Source organism: Haematobia irritans, chromosome 1 (assembly GCF_050003625.1).
Source record: "Haematobia irritans isolate KBUSLIRL chromosome 1, ASM5000362v1, whole genome shotgun sequence".
In the NCBI taxonomy this organism is placed as follows: Eukaryota; Metazoa; Arthropoda; class Insecta; order Diptera; family Muscidae; genus Haematobia; species Haematobia irritans.
The window spans coordinates 199,851,406-199,868,604 of record NC_134397.1 but is presented as its reverse complement, the minus strand read 5'-3'; the positions used below and the strand labels follow the sequence as shown (position 1 = coordinate 199,868,604).

Here is a 17,199-nt window from a genome sequence, read left to right as displayed (position 1 = left end):
ATTGAATAAATTATTATTGCTAAGAATTTTTGCTAAGTGGTTGCATTTATATAATTACAATTGTTTTTTTTTTTTTAATTTTTGAGCATATTTTGCTAATTTTAATCTTATGGCTATATAGTTTTTTCTAGATATAGAAAAACTTACTTGTTTATTTATTAAAAGCATTTAATTGCAACGTGTTTATGTGTGTGTGTGTTTTTCGATTTTTTTTAACTAAATATCATTATTCGTTTTTTGTTTGTTTTATTGTGTTTCTTTTGTCCTTTTGTTGAAGTAGTTGGATTTCCATGCTGGCCTTGTTTATTCTCCATGATATCATTGCCTGTAATGTGCATATGGATTAACATAGTTATAAACCAAAGGTCTTCTCGGACTAGCCGTATCTGAAAATAAAATTTAAAATACATTATGTTTTTTTATGAAAATTTTATTTTTTTTATTCTTGTTAGGAAAATTGTTATGAAATAAAATTTAAAATACATATCAATAAAAGCTATAAAAAACACAAAAAATCATGTCGATTTAATCATGCTAAAGTGCATTGATAATACCCAGAAAGAAAATATCACCAATAATGTTTATACCATAGGGGGTATATTAACTATGTCGTTCAGTTTGTAACACATCGAAATATTGTTCTCAGACCCCTTTAATAACCCTACGGGAAATGGAACAACCACAGGACCAGTACAGGACTAGTCCGTGGTGTGTATGGACCAGTCCCAGTTCTGGTCAAAATGTATGGAAGGCACCGGTCACTTTAACATGGGTTTGTCATTGGCGAGTTAAATTTACACATTAGGACACGTCTTGGATTCATTCCAAAGGACCCGTTTAGGGACAATTTAGCAGGAGCACTCCATACACAGGTCTTCAGGACCCACACTCGGACAAACTCTTAGAAAACTGTTTCAGTTTGGGCATCCGAATCGCATTCGAACATTTGAAATATGTCGAACAATAGGTTATTCTGATAATTTTATTTCACCAAATGTGTAGATCCAAAAAGATTTTAATATCAAGCGAGTACGGAAATTAATATATTTCGACTATTTAAAAATTGCAACTAACTGGAGCACCGGTACTAGTTCTGTGATGGGTTCGTCAGTGGCAATTTACACCAATTTCCCGTAGGGAATATACAGTGCCGCACATAAGTATTGGCACCGCTCCTAAACCACAGGGTGGTCAGGGTATCTGCGAAAAATGTGCCTGCCAGAAATATTGATTTTAAACTCCATAAAATATATACCGATCAAACCTCAGCAACGAATACACAAGCGAATACTTCAAGCACACGTCTTACAATTCGAGTAGTAACTTCATTGTCCATTTCTCAAACGAGTGAAATATTAACCTTGCACATTGTGAACCAAAACAAATAGAATCCAGTAAAGCAAGCACCAAAATGTTGGTATTTTGACCATTTTTGTCGAAATCAGAAAAACATATATATGGGAGCTATATCTAAATCTGAACCGATTTCAACCAAATTTGCCACGCATAGCTACAATGCTAATTATACTCCCTGTGCAAAATTTCAACTAAATCGGAGTAAAAAATTGGCCTCTGTGATCATATGAGTGTAAATCGGGCGAAAGCTATATATGGGAGATATATCTAAATCTGAACCGATTTCAACCAAATTTGGCACGTATAGCTACAATGCTAATTATACTCCCTGTGCAAAATTTCAACTAAATCGGAGTAAAAAATTGGCCTCTGTGGTCATATGAGTGTAAATCGGGCGAACGATATATACGGGAGATATATCTAAATCTGAACCGATTTCAATAAAATTTGGCACACTTGATTACACCATTAATTGAACTCCTAGTGCAAAATTTGGGTAAAACTCTGGCTTCTGGGACCGTTTTAGTCCAAATCGGGCGAAAGATATATATATGGGAGCTATATCTAAATCTGAACCGATTTCAATAGGGTACTAGTCTGAGCCAAAACACATACTTTTGACAAATTTGAAGTCTATTGGACTAAAACTCCGACCTAGACTTTGATTACAAAAATGTGTTCACGGACAGACGGACATGGCTATATCGACTCAGGAGCCCACCCTGAGCATTTTTGCCAAAGACACCATGTGTCTATCTCGTCTCCTTCTGGGTGTTGCAAACATATGCACTAACTTATAATACCCTGTTCCACAGTGTGGCGCAGGGTATAATAAAAATCCTCGTAATTTGCATACCCTTCTCAAAAGAACTTCCATGGAAGCGAAAAAGTCAAACGGCACAAGTTCAAATCCCAGCGGGTATGCAATTTATTTTTTTTTTATTATTATTATTTTTTTTTTTTTTTTATTATTTTAATTTTTTTTTAATTTTCTAGTTTTTTGTGAAATTTAATTGTCCAAAATTTGCACTTAAAATAGCCTGATTGCGAACTTTCTAATACATGTCCACAAGGACTGCATCGGAAGTAGAAAAAAATCATTGGGGGATCCCACGATGCGCTTTAGAAGAAATGTTTGTGGACTTGTCCAAAAGGACTGCATCGGGAGTGGAAAAAACTCATTGGGGGATCCCACGATGCGCTTTAGAAGAAATGCTTGTGGACTTGTCCAAAAGGACTGCATCGGAAGTTGAAAAAACGATGTGGGATTCTGGGATGGGCTTTAAAAGAAATGTTTGTAGAACAACTTCCAATTTGTTTTTGCTGGGTACCTGTGCCAATAATTTTGTTCCTCAAAAAATGTGCCTTGTTTAATTTTTCATAATTTAAATATTGAAAGAAAAAAATTTTTCTAAAATAAGAAATTACCTAGATTCTTACTACAGTTAATTTAAAATATTTTTTTAAATTGAAATAGCTTCATGTAACTTTTAAAATATGGTTTTTAAACAAAATTTTTTTGGTATGCCAATACTTATGTGCGTCACTGTATGTAGCGGTTCGTGGTGAAATTCTGAGTCGATATAGCGATGTCCGTCCGTCTGTTGAAATCACGCTAGCTTCCGAATGAAACCAGCTATCGACTTGAAACTTGGCCACTATCATATAAACTGATCCCTTAGATTTGATTTCCGGCGCTTCCTGGATGTGGAAATTTCATCCGATGCGGTTGAAATTGGGAACGTCGTGTAAGTATGTGGCCTCTAACAACAAAGTAAAAATTGGTCCACATCCACATATAAGTATGTATGGCCCCCATATCAACCTACCCCCAGATTTTTTTTCCGGAGCTTCATAGAAGATCAAAGTTCATCCGATACTGTTAAAATTTGCTATGCAATTTCAATATAAGCTACATAATTACAATGTAAAAATTAATTAATATTGGTACATCGCTACCCCATGGAAAATGGATCAATCGCATGGAAAATGGATCAATCGCAGAACCGGTACAGGACTAGTCTTTAGTGTGCATTTGTATCACACCGAAATTATCCGAAATGTGAAAGCTAGATTTGATCGAAATCTTCGCCGCAGTGGTAGAAAACTTTCTCTCAGAAATATTCATTTTAGACACCATAAATATATACCGATCGACACAGAATCACCTCCTCGATGTTGATTTTAGACCCCATAAAATATATACCGATCGACGCTGAATCACCTCCTGAGTCGATCTAGCGCTTGGTGTCCCTCTGTCCATGTATTTGTTGTTCGCAGGATTCCGGTGCAATTATTTACCGATTTTGATGAAAATAGGTACAGGGTGTTTTTCCTTTGGCACAACGACTATTGAATTTGGAAGAAATCGGAAACCGATCGTCATTAAATTTGGCGCAAAGTAATATTTTTCATTATCCTGACATATAGATTGCGTCGCTAGTATTAAATGCATATTATTTTTATATAGTACCAACCTTCAAATGATTCGTGTCAAAATTTGACGTCTGCAAGTCAATTATTTTGTGAGATAGAGCGTCTTTTGTTAAGCAACTTTTGTTATTGTGAAAAAAATGGAAAAAAAGGAATGTCGTGTTTTGATAAAATACTGTTTTCTGAAGGGAAAAAATACGGTGGAAGCAAAAACTTTCCGGGAAATCAAGAATAATTGATTGGTATGCAAAATTCAAGCGTGGTGAAATGAGCACGGAGGACGGTGAACGCAGTGGACGCCCGAAAGAGGTGGTTACCGACGTAAACATCAAAAAAAAAATCCACAAAATGATTTTGAATGACCGTAAAATGAAGTTGATCGAGATAGCAGAGGCCTTACTGATATCAAAGGAACGTGTTGGTCATATCATTCATCAATATTTGGATATGCGGAAGCTCTGTGCAAAATGGGTGCCGCGCGAGCTCACATTTGACCAAAAACAACAACGTGGTGATGATTCTGAGCGGTGCTTGCAGCTGTTAACTCGTAATACACCCGAGTTTTTCCGTCGATATGTGACAATGGATGAAACATGGCTCCATCCTTACACTGCTGAGTCCAATCGACAGTCGGCTGAGTGGACAGCGACCGGTGAACCGTCTCCGAAGCATGGAAAAACTCAAAAGTCCGCTGGCAAAGAAATGGCCTCTGTTTTTTGGGATGCGCATGGAATAATTTTTATCGATTATTTTATCGATTATCCCAAACAATTTTCCCTACAATATTTTTGTTATTTTTAAACAAATTTTACAAAATAAAAATGGTACTTTATTATCTTTACTTTATTACTTTATTATCTTAAAACTAAAAAAAAATTGTATCACCACCACGGTTGCCACAGTTGGTAGAAGGTGGGTATTAAGTTCGAGTATAGTCGCTAAAATCGCAATTTTTTCACGATTACTTTTCTTAATTAATCCACTTTAAGGAATAGAAACTTTGTGAAAATTTGCTTTGGGGTATTCCCCATTAAGTTATAATAAAATTTGCAACAAATATGTATAATTTTATGCCGTTTTTTTACTGATTTTTTTTTGTTCAATCTCTATAGAAATACAATTTTTGAAAAAGTTTCTGTAAACAATTTTTTTTTTTGAGAAATTTTTTTTATAGAAATAAAATTTTGATAAATTCTATATGAATAAAATTTTGAGAAATTCCATAGTAATAAAGTTTTGAGAAAATGTTTTATAGAAATAATATTTTGAAAAAAATTTCTATAGAAATACAATTTTGACAAATTTTTCTATTGAAATAAAATGTTGACAAAATTTTCTATAGAAATAAAATTTTGACAAAATCTTGTATAGAAATAAAATGTTGATAAAATCTTCTATAAAATAAATTTTTGACAAAATTTTCTATAGAAATAAAATGTTGACAAAATTTCCTACAGGAATAAAGTTTAGACAAAAATTTATACCCTGACCACTATTTGTTTGGTAGATTTGTGGTAATCTTGAAATTTTGTTTGTTTTGTTTTTTTTGGCACTACATGATTTTCGCAACCATGTTATTTTCTCGGAAATCATGTATCTGATTCCGGCAAGCAGGTTTTATTTGACGAGAAAATAACATTTTAGTGACAAACATGGTACATGGTCACCATACAAAAATAACATTTTGCTCTTGAAACATGTTTGAGGTGATCATATTCCTTCTCTGCGTGTAGTGGTAACTGTTGTTACCGCACATTGTTAAAGATCAAGCCTTGCCGGCTTCTCATTTCCTCCTCTAGAGCCATTATTGCAAATTGTGTTGAGTGAAAATGTCCCTACATTGTGGCACTACGTCCCTACAAGACACTAAATATTAGAAAAAACATACATATAGGGAATTTTCCCTACTTCTAGCAACACTGGCTGTAGTTGATATTGCACCTACGGGGCTGGTATGCCACTACACACAAAAAAGTTTCACGAACATTTTTCCAATTAAAATTTTAATTGAGTTTTAAAAAATATTCAATTCAAAATTTAATTGATTTAAAACATTTTTTAATTGAAACAAAAATCAATCACAAAAATAATAGTATCAATTAATTTTTTAATTGGATCAATTAACTTTTAAATTGACCTTCAATTAATTTTTGAATTGTTACTATCATTTCTGTGATTGAAGACATTTCAATTAAAAATTAATTGAATCACTTAATTTCGTGATTGAATCAGAAAACATTTTATTGTGTGTAATATTGAGCCCATTATTATAAAAGAGAAAATCGCTCAATTATTGTTGGTAATAAATCCGAATTTGTAAAAATCGAGCAATATTCTTATGTAAAAGCTACAAGTATGTATAAATACGATCGACTAGTACATCAAAATTTGAAATTGGGTAACATTGGTTAATAAATAAGAGTATTATGGCCAAATTTGGGAAAATCGAACGATGCATATATATGGAAGCTATATCTAAATCTGAACCAATTTGCATAATATTTTGCGGGTTTGATTAATACCACAAAAGGTTACCTTGTGCAAAATTTGAGTAAGATCAGTTACGAAATGAGGCCTCCATGGTCAAACATAAGGTTATTAGGGACAAATTTTTCAAAATCGGGCGATACATATATGGGAGCTGTATCTACATCTGAACCGATTTCGATGAAATTTTGCACATACCGTTAGTACTATAAAGGAGTGCCAACTTTGAGTAAGATCGGTTAATAAATAAGGGTTTTATGGCCAAATTTGGGAAAATCGGGCATACATATATATGGGACCTATATCTCAATCTGAACGGATTTTGATGAAATTTTGCACATACAGTTAGTACTATAGGAGATTACATTTGGCCAACCTTGAGTAAGATCGGTTGATAAATAAGGGTTTTATGGCCAAATTTAGAAAAATCGGCCGGTACATATGTATGGGAGGTATAGCTAAATCTGAACCGATTTCCATGATTTTTTGCACATATAGTTAGTGCTATAGAAGATTACATTTAGCCAACTTTGAGTAAGATCGGTTGATAAATAAGGGTTTTACGGCCAAATTTGGCAAAATTGGGCGATACATATATATGGGAGCTATATCTAAATCTGAACCGATTTAGATGAAATTTTGCAGACTTGAAGGGCGAGGAAAAAGATTTCTTTTGCCAAATTTTGTGACGATCCGTTTGTAAAAAAGCGCAACGTAACCCCATTTGTCGAAATCGGGCGATACATATGTATGGGAGCTATATCTAAATTTTATCCGATTTCTTCCAAATTCAATAGCGTTCGTCCTTGTGCCCAAAAAACTCCCTGTACCAAATTTCATCAAAATCAGTTAATAATTGCGACCGGAATCCTGTGAACAACAAATACATGGACAGACGGACGGACACCAAGCCCTAGATCGACTCAGGAGGTGATTCTGAGTCGATCGGTATATATGTTATGGGGTCTAAAACCAATATTTCTGGTAAGCACATTTTTTGGCCGATCAAACTTATATAAAAACAGGCAAAAGTACGAAAAGGCTTCGAATTCTGTTGTGGAAATAGTGCCACGCATAGAGGCAAATTGCGAGCATTTTCAGCACTGCCGACAAACGAGAGTGCTGCGATTGCCCTGTTTCCTCCTTTCTTGCCTGCTCGCTGAAATAATAGCAGTTTTTTTAGGTTAATGGCAACACTTTTTTCAGAAAAGAAAACACCATAAATTATATGAACCCTACTAACAACTCAAATGAATATTTATTAAAATTTTCAGAATTTTTAAAAATATTTCCTATAAATCTTAGAAAATCACCTTTTTCTTGTTACTACTCTTACAGATAATTCAATGAACTGACACTGTGAAACCTTCTCGTTCATTCATGTTACTATATACCTCTATTTTATTTCACAACTTCAATGAAACTTGTCAAAATATAATGTGGTTTTAAAAGAGATCGAAGGGGTTTTCATTTCTTTGTTTGCTTGTGCAATTAAATAAAACAAACTTTAATTTACTTTTTCCTCTTTCTGCGAATATCCATTCCCAGAAATTGCAATGTATCCTTTATACTCTCCTCTTCATTGAAGATACCATCTTCCTCTTCTTGTTCCACATCTTCAACGTCCATGCCCAATAAGTTGGCCTTCCATTGTAGACGTTTCTCATTTTCTGACACCACTTCGGCAGCAGCAATTGCAGCAACTTTTATATAAAAATCATCAGGTTCCAATGAACCCACATGGTCTATGGTCTGTCTTAAATAAGAAGGTGCTAGGTTGGATACTGTGAAGTCCTTAGACAAGTGCTTTATGTGCATCGGTTCTAGGGTAAGTGCATGAGAGAAGTGCTAATGTAAAAATGAGTTTCATACTCGTATACATACTTCGTCCTAGCCAAGTATCCTCACGTTTCACCTTCTGACCCAATCCAACAGCATTGAGGGCAGCCAAAACTTGGGTATTGTTTTGGCCATCGGCTATATTCTGATGTAATGAACTCTCCGCAGCATAGTGCTCCATACCGGGATGACTTGGATGACCACCCAAAGGAGCAACTGCAGCAGCAGCATGCAATGGCATACCTCCTGCATACATATCAGAGGCAGCAATATCGTGTGGTGCAGCAGCCATTGAATGCATACCATAGTCCATGCTATAGGGCATCATGTATGGTGAATGTTCGGGATACTGATACATCATTCTGAAAAGGATTCATAGTTTTTGTGTATGTGTGGAAGAAATAAGAAAGATTAAATGGAAGTCATTTGATTGGTTTTATTTTTTGCTTCTCATACTTATCCGACGCATTATCCATTAGTTTTTTCATCAAGACCATTGCTGCAACAATAAAGGCTATTTTTGATATGGCCAATGCTTTCAGTGTTAACATTCCAACAAATTTAGCTGCAACCAATGTCCAACCGAATGTTGTGGCGGCCAAATACATGGGTATGTACATTTGCATTTGTTTTTTATCCTCTTTGTGATGGCGCTCTTTGAAACGATGAATAATACCATGACCGCCACCGCCACCACCACCACCTAATAGTCCACCACCTCCTTCATCACCCAGACGAGCTGTTGTGGATAGAAATAATAAAAACAATTAAAAATCATATGGTTGATTTTTTTATTAACGTTGAAAATTGGCAATTATTCGAAAAACTTCAGTAACGAAATGTGAACTAAAAATACGTTTGAACTTGGTTTTAGCCAAACAACAATTAATTGTTTAATATTACCCTTCAAATAAATTGAAAATCGGTCCACAAATATATCTTTTTGTACGACTCCTGGAAGCCTCTATAAATTTTTCAATTTCCGATAATTTTGGACAAGTCAAGAAAAATGTATGGATATCACAAACGTTGTGATTTTGTCACAGCTTTGAAATGTGGTACGTGGTGTTAATATATGGTATCTAATATTAATTAAAAAATTGGACCAAATCGGTCCGTAATTATATATAGCCCCCATATAAACCGATCATCAGATTTGGCCTCCGGAGCCTCTTGGAAGACCAAAATTCATTGATTCAGTTGCAATTTGGTACGTGGTATTAATATATGGCATCAAACACCAATGCAAAAATTGGTCGAAATCGGTCCATACTTATATATAGCCCCCATATTCACCGATACCCACACGGATGAAAAAGACTGTTTTTCATATGTTTGGCTATAAACATTATATGTTTGGAACACAAATTTTTAAACACAATATTTTTGAGTGCAAGCATATAATGTTCATAAACTAGCATAACATGTTTGGGACATATATGTTAATATGTTAGAGGATATTATGTTTGGGACATAAAATGTTTGTAAATATAATATGCTTGGATGCATACATATATTAATTTAGAAATAGCCCATAAACATATATGTGTTTAGTAGCTTGGAGCGCTATTTAACAGGGAGCGATATTGAATTAAGTTGGTGGTTGTTGCTTGTTATTACAAAATTAACATTTTATTTTTCCTTGGGCAATTGATCAGCTACTTCTTTGATCCTTACAAACTGTGTGGTCCGCTGTTCGAATCCCCGTCCGCCAAAAGGTAAAATTAAAGTAAAAAAAATCATACAATTGAATAATTTCTTCTACAATGTTTGTATTACAGAAAAAGGTGCTAAGAACTAAAAAATCTCGTGGAAGTGAGAAAGATGTGGGGGAATATACAATTGGGCAGAAACAAAATTTTGAGCATTCAGGTCGAAAACCTATGTTGTTAGCACCTATATTACCTGTTTATTTTCATAATTCATTATGATTGTAAATATATAAATAAATAAAATTTTGAGCACAATATTGTTTGGGAGAATTTTTTTTAAGCATATAATATTTTTGGGTGCAAAATGCTTCCAAACATATTATATGTTCACATAATAACACATTGTTTTTTGGAAGACAACATTATTGAATTTGGATGCAAAAATACAAAATGTTTGGAACTTAGACTACCCAAACATATATTGTTTAGACCAATATGCTTTCAAACATATTATATATTGGAAGAGATCAAACATATAAATGTTTGGGCAATACCCAAAAATATATATGCTTGAAGCAAAATATGTTTGGGAGTATATGTTACAGAAGCGATTTTTTGTGAGCGTGCAGATTTCCGGCGCCTTTCGGAGAAGCAAAATTCATCCGATCTGGTTGAAATTTGGTACGTGGTGGTAGTATATGATATTTATTAACCATGCCAAAAGTGGTCCATATCAGTCCATAATCATATATAGCCCCCATATAAACCGATTCCAAGATTTGGGTTTGGAGCCACTTGGAGGAGCAAATTTCGTCCGAGTCAGTTTAAATTTGGTACATTGTGCTAGTATATGGCCGTTAACAACCATGCCTAACTAGGTCCATATCGGTCTATAGTTATATATAGCCCTCAGATAAATCGATCCCCAATCACACAAAAATTGGTCCATATCAAGTTCATAATTGTATATAGCCCACATATAAGCAACCCCCATATTTCAATTCTGGCTCTTTACATACCGCGCAAAAGTCCATATCGATTCGTAATTATTTGTTGTACATACCTTTTTTGTCTAATATATGCCACGTATGGACTAACTAACAATTTAGAAAACGATGCTAAGAAGTTTTAAAATACCACAACCCAATTATTCGACAGTCTTTCATAGAAGTTTCTACGCAATGGTGGAGGGTACATAAGCCTGGCCGAACTTACGGCCGTATATAATTGTTATGTTTGAAATTTGATATTCATTAATTAAGGCTGTGGTTGAACTTATGATTTAAGTTCCTAAATTTATGTTTAGTTTAGTCTGTAGGTTCGCGTTATGGATCTTTAAAAATTAAACTTCTTTATTTGAGTTTAAAAATGGAAAACGTAAACCTACAAATTGGTGACCCCGAATTTTAATTTAAAATTGTGTAGTGCAGGTTCGTCGCCACATTCACCCTCCTTCCAAAAGCACTCCATTAATTTGTTTCTTTCGACGTAAGCTGGTTTTAAAAGATCGATGGAAATGCTGTCTGTTTTGTTTTTTTATATTCACAATAAAATACTTTGGTATCTTGTTATGACCTCATAACGACCAGAATATTTTGAAGATAAGGGTTTCCGTATGCTGTTGATTCTTACCCGGACATGTGAGAATTGTCAACATTTCTTTGAGACAAAAAGGTTTTTCTGCCATATGATGTGGCGTCGAAACTGGACGTATGTTTTCCATAGTCCTGCGAAGTGTTGTCAGGAATTCAGCATGCATTATAAGAACTTTCTAAGAACTCTCCAGGTAGCTTTAGGTTTTGGCCGTAGAGATATTCAGCAGATGTTCCTTCTAGTTCTTGTTTAAAGGATGTTCGCATTCCAAGTAAAACGGAGGGTATAGCCTTAGACCATGATGGATTGCTTTTGCAAGCCAATGCAGTTTTTAGTGTTCGGTGTATTCTCTCAACCATACCATTTGCCTGCGGATGGTACGCAGATATAGTAACATGCTTTTTACCCAAGTTGCTTTATTATAAATTAATTGTCGAGTTATTTTGATGTCTAGTTTTTTATTCATTTTATTATGAAAATAATATAAACCGATCTCCAGACATGGTTTCAGGGTATTTTCTAGGAGCAAATTTCATCCGATCAAGTTGAAATTTGTTATGTTGTGTTAGTATGTGGCCTCTAACAACCATGCAAATTTATTTAAAAACTGGCTGAATTATATAAGTATTTAATATGCCTTTTTTATAATCACCACAATAGAATGGTGATGGGTGTGTAATAAGTTTGTCATTCCGTTTGTAAAACATCGAAATATAGATTTCGGACTATATAAAGTATATATATTCTTGATCAGGTAGAAAATCTAAGACGATATAACCGTGTCCGTCTGTTGTAATCACGCTACAGCTCACAATAATGGCTCTATCGTCCTGCAATTTGGCACAGATTCGTTTTTTTTTGTGCACGCAGGTCAAGTTCGAAGATGGACTATATCGGTTCATGTTTTGATATAGCGCCCATATAAACCTATCCACCGATTTGGGGTCTTGAACTTCTAGAAACAGTATTTTCTATTTGTATGAAATCGAAAATCGAGAGATATTTTAGGACCACAAATACGTGTGGCGAAAATGTTTTGGTATAGCCCCCTTATAGAACAATTTCCCGATTTTATTTCTTGTGCGTCTCGAAACCGTATTTTCTATCCGATTTGCCTGAAATTGGAAATCTAGAGGTATTTTATGACCACAAATAGGTGTCGAAAATGGGTCCATGTTTTGGTATAGCCCCCATATAGACCGATCTCCCGAATTTAGTTCTTGGTCTTCTAGAAATCTAGAGGTTTTTAGGACCATAAATAGGTGTTCCAAATTTATGGTATATCGCTACAGATTTTGATATATCCCCCTTATAAACCCCCTCCTATTTGCGGTCTAGTTTCTGTAGGTTTTTGAGAACCACAATTAGGTGTGCTGAATTTGGTGTGAATCGGTGCATGTTTTTGGCATAGCACCCATATAGACTGATCTAACGAATTTAAGTCCTTTGACTTATATAAACCGTGATTTTTGGTAACGCCGATTTCACTTCTTGAGGATGAAGGCTCACTAATTACGACATTTACTTGAAATTGAAATTTACAGATTTTACTTCTCGTAATCGTTGGAATAAACGAAATCTAAAATCTTCAGATTTTAGATTTCAAATCAAGGCGTTATTTAATCTTTTTATGATTCATCTAAAAAACAAATAAAAATGATTATTATAAATCCAGAATCTGATATAGTCTTCATAGGTATAATTTTTATATTTATTTATATTTAGCGTACTGGTTGAACTGATCTGCACGCAAAGAAAAAAAAAAAACGTTTGGAAAACGTGTACCGAAAACGTTTTTCTTTTGTTAGAGTTTTTTGAAATGTTTCGAAAATTTTTATCACCAAAAAAATTCGTTTGTTACAAAATTTTTATTTTTTCCATAAAAAAAGTTATTTTTGAAGCAACAACGCAGTCCATTTCGTTTATATCAAACACTGTTCTTTTCTGACTTTAAGCCTTTAATAAGACACATTTTACAGTTCAAAATTTAATATACTACAATGTAATGTGGAACATTTTTTCGGAATCTTCCGAACATATCAGGAATATATGTAAAAAAAACAAAAAAAAACTTTGGTCGAAGCAGGGATGGAACCCACGACCCTTGGCATGCAAGTCGGACGTAGCAACCACTGCTACGTCCGACAGTGGTTAGTCTGTTGACTTACAAAGTGCATGGTCCGCGGTTCGATTCTCCGTCCAGGCGAAAGGTAAAAAAATTTTAAAAATTTATAAAATCGTATTGTTTTCACATCGTGGAAAAGAATAACAAAAAGTATATACTTTTCTTCCAAATACACTTCCTTACAGCGAAAAGCAAATGAGAAACGATCTTTGTTTGTCTAAAATTTCGTTTGGGAGGAAAGAATTATTTTTTTGCGTGTGCTATCTGTCATCAAACCCCTCTTCTTACTGTGTCTTTATACCAAGTTTAATTTGGAAAAAATAAAAGGCCCTAAAAACTGTTACGGCGGCCATTTAATGCTTATTTAGAATTTAATTTTCTCGAGAACTGAGTATTATGTCCCTGAGAAAAGATTTTTTAGTCAATTTTAAATTCGTCAGTCAATTTTAAAAATTTATTCGTAACCATTCAATTTGTTTGACTCTTTTACAGCGAAGATATTATTCTTATTTTTCAAGTCAGGCATTTTTGCTTCTATGTTAGTTTCGAGAAATCTGGGTGATCTCCACAAGATCATAAATCGGCAGATCGGACTTTATGAGGGCTATATAAAATATTTGATGATTTATTTGCCTTCAAATTAACAACTTCGATGGTCTAAAATGTCATTGGGGACAAACGTTGGTCTAAAATTTCGTTTGCCATAAAGGAAATTATTTTTGTCTTGTGAAGGGATGGACGTTATTCTAACTTTGTCATTCTGTTTTTGACTCGAGAAGAGACCCATCTATACTCGTATACTTTTTTGCTCATGGCGAAATTCGGAGTCAATCTAAGCTCCGTCAAACAAATTTAAATCAGAAAACAAGTTTTTTTCTGTGTAACACGATTTGTGACAAAATTTTCTTATTAGTAATACCCCACAAATGTGCTGGCACACTGAGTAGAATTGGCTTGGCTAACTCTTCATGGTTTTAGAATCGGAGTAGTTAACTAATAATTAAATCGGCCAATAGAAAACTACAAATTCTTTGCTTATTGATTTTCAGGATTTTTTTCAAATGCCAAAGACCAAAGTAGGCCAGTATGAGAAAAAGAATTTTGTATTGGATTAAAACTCCTGCCTATACCAACTCTCACTTATTTTGCATGAACGTTCATTCCACATTCCATTGATGGACATTCGTTCTAATTTTTCAGTTTGTTTTGCTAAGAGAAAAAGTCCAATTAAAAAAAATACCTGTACTACTGGTTGCTTTCTTGAGTAGAGCCACTTCGATGTAGTTGGCATCATCCTCATCACGTTGCACACTAAAGACCATGGGACCAACCGGTATACGAATGGCATTGCCACTAATAAAATCCATAAAAGTTGATATGCCACGACCAGTTTCCGTTTCGGTGGCATTCCAATTGGTGTTGGGGTTCTTTGATGGTGCTAGTTTGACTAAATCGAGGAAACCCAAGTGGATTGATTCTCCCCGACGATATGAGCTGATAATACTGTTGGCCAAACTATACAGGCAACTGGCATTATTGGCACATTTCCATGACATTTTATCCACAAAGTCAGTGTTAACGGGAACCGTGGAGCTGCCATCCGAGGATGAGGATGATGACGATGGCATGTCAGCATCTGCCTTATTCTCAGAGTTTTTGGTATGACCATCGTGTATGCTATTTAATTTCACATTGGCACTTTTCGACCCGTGCGATGAAGAGTATCGATTGCGTATTTCCGCGTCACACAATTGAATCAACGAACAACTGAGATGGACGATTAACAAAATTGATATCGCTTTGAGCGAATTTTTATCGTTACTGAAACGTGCCATTATTTCACTCACAAGGACTCTTCTATGTTTTTTTTTTGTTCACAAAGGCACTGCTATCAGGTTTTATTTTTCTAGTTAGATTTGTGTGTATGTGTGTGTTTTGTTTACTGTCACATTTGAAGTCCTGGACAAAGAGACTTCGTAGTCCAACTGTGTGGGGCGAAAACCCGAGCGCGTATCACTTTCAGCTTCAGCTTTTTGGGTTCAATGCTGGCTGTTCAATGTCGACTAATTACTGTGGCAAACTTGCAACTCAGTTTTATTGTCTTTGCAACAATGAGGCGGCGGACAGGCAGGCGGTAACCGAAACCATTTCTATCTGATAGCTAGAGCAAAGCGTTGTTGGATCGAAACATACTTTTGATATTTTCAACATTATTATGATTAAATATAATTTTGCGTTGCGTTAAGATATAATTTCTATTGCATTTCACACATTTTTCTTAAGTGTTGGTGGTTTGATTGAATCAATGCACAGTGGTTAGATGGTAGAAATATCTGAAATCTTAATTTTTCCAATAACTCCTAAGAGGGTGATCTGATAAGTTTAAAACCTTCCTCCCACATTCAAAGGTATCGGCAAAGCAACCTTCGGTTCATCGTTTTTTATTGCGTGAGCAGGATGAAAGATCCGCAAATTCCAGAAAATGGAAAAAGAGCAAAATGACTGTCGATTCAAATCATGTTTTTTATACCCTTCACCACTACTGTGGTACAGGGTATAATAAGTTTGTGGATTTGTATGTAACGCCAAGAAGGAAAAGTCTGAGACCCATCGTTTAGTATACCGATCGTCTTAGAATTAAATTCTGAGTCGATTTAGCGATGTCCGTCTGTCTGTCTGTTGATGTATTTTTTGTGTGCAAAGTACAGCTCACAGTTTTAATCCGATTGTCCTAAAATTTGGTATAGCGTCCTGTTTTGGCTCAAAGACGATCCCTATTGATTTTGGAAAAAATCGGTTCAGATTTAGATATAGCTGCCATATATATTTTTTACCGATCTGGTCATAATTGGCGTGTGTATCAACCGATCTTCCTCAAATTCCGTACATCCGAATATTTTATGAGTCTCGAAGAACTTGCACAATATCATCCAAATCGGTTCAGATTTAGATATAGCTCCCATATATAGCTTTCGCCCGATTTACACTCATTTGCCCACAGAGGCCAATTTATTGCTCCGATTTAGTTGAAATTTTGCACAGGGAGTAGAATTAGCATTATAGCTATGCGTGTCAAATTTGGTGGAAATCGGTTCAGATTTAGATATAGCTCCCATATATAGCTTTCGCCCGATTTACACTCAAATGACCACAGAGGCCAATTTTTTGCTCCGATTTGGTTGAAATTTTGCACAGGGAGCAGAATTAGCATTGTAGCTATGCGTGCCAAATTTGGTTGAAATCGGTTCAGATTTAGATATATCTCCCATATATAGCTTTCGCCCGATTTACACTCATATGACCACAGAGGCAAATTTTTTGCTCCGATTTAGTTGAAATTTTGCACAGGGAGTAGAATTAGCATTGTTGCTATGCGTGCCAAATTAGGATGAAATCGGTTCAGATTTAGATATAGCTCCCATATATATGTTTTTCTGATTTCGACAAAAATGGTCAAAATACCAACGTTTTCCTTGTAACTAAAATCGCCACTGCTTATTTGAAAAGTTGTAAAAATGATTCTAATTTTCTTAAACTTCTAATACATATATATCGAGCGATAAATCATAAATAAACTTTTGCGAAGTTTCCTTAAAATTGCTTCAGATTTAAATGTTTCCCATATTTTTTTACTAACATTTTGTTCCACCCTAGTCCATTAGCCAACTTAAATTTTGAGTCTATAGATTTTGTAGAAGTCAAATTCTGTCCAGA

The 17,199-nt window shown here is 34.8% G+C and overlaps 1 protein-coding gene across 2 annotated transcripts; it reads right to left on the bottom strand.

Moving 5' to 3' along the window:
• Nucleotides 1-34: 34 nt before the first annotated feature.
• Osi4 (Osiris 4) lies at nt 35-15,563 on the bottom strand. Of its 2 annotated transcripts, none has more exons than XM_075292552.1 (4): nt 14,726-15,562; nt 8,572-8,854; nt 8,161-8,477; nt 35-386 (listed from the first exon to the last, which is right to left on the bottom strand). In XM_075292552.1, exons 1-4 carry the CDS (start codon nt 15,318-15,320, stop codon nt 319-321), a joined length of 1,263 nt encoding a protein of 420 aa, XP_075148667.1. In that variant the 5' UTR covers nt 15,321-15,562; the 3' UTR covers nt 35-318. The 2 variants fall into 2 exon arrangements, with proteins under 2 accessions (XP_075148667.1, XP_075148666.1); XM_075292551.1 differs by lacking the exon at nt 35-386 and adding an exon at nt 7,635-8,099 and having other exon boundaries at nt 14,726-15,563.
• Between the last annotated feature and the right edge of the window lie 1,636 nt (nt 15,564-17,199).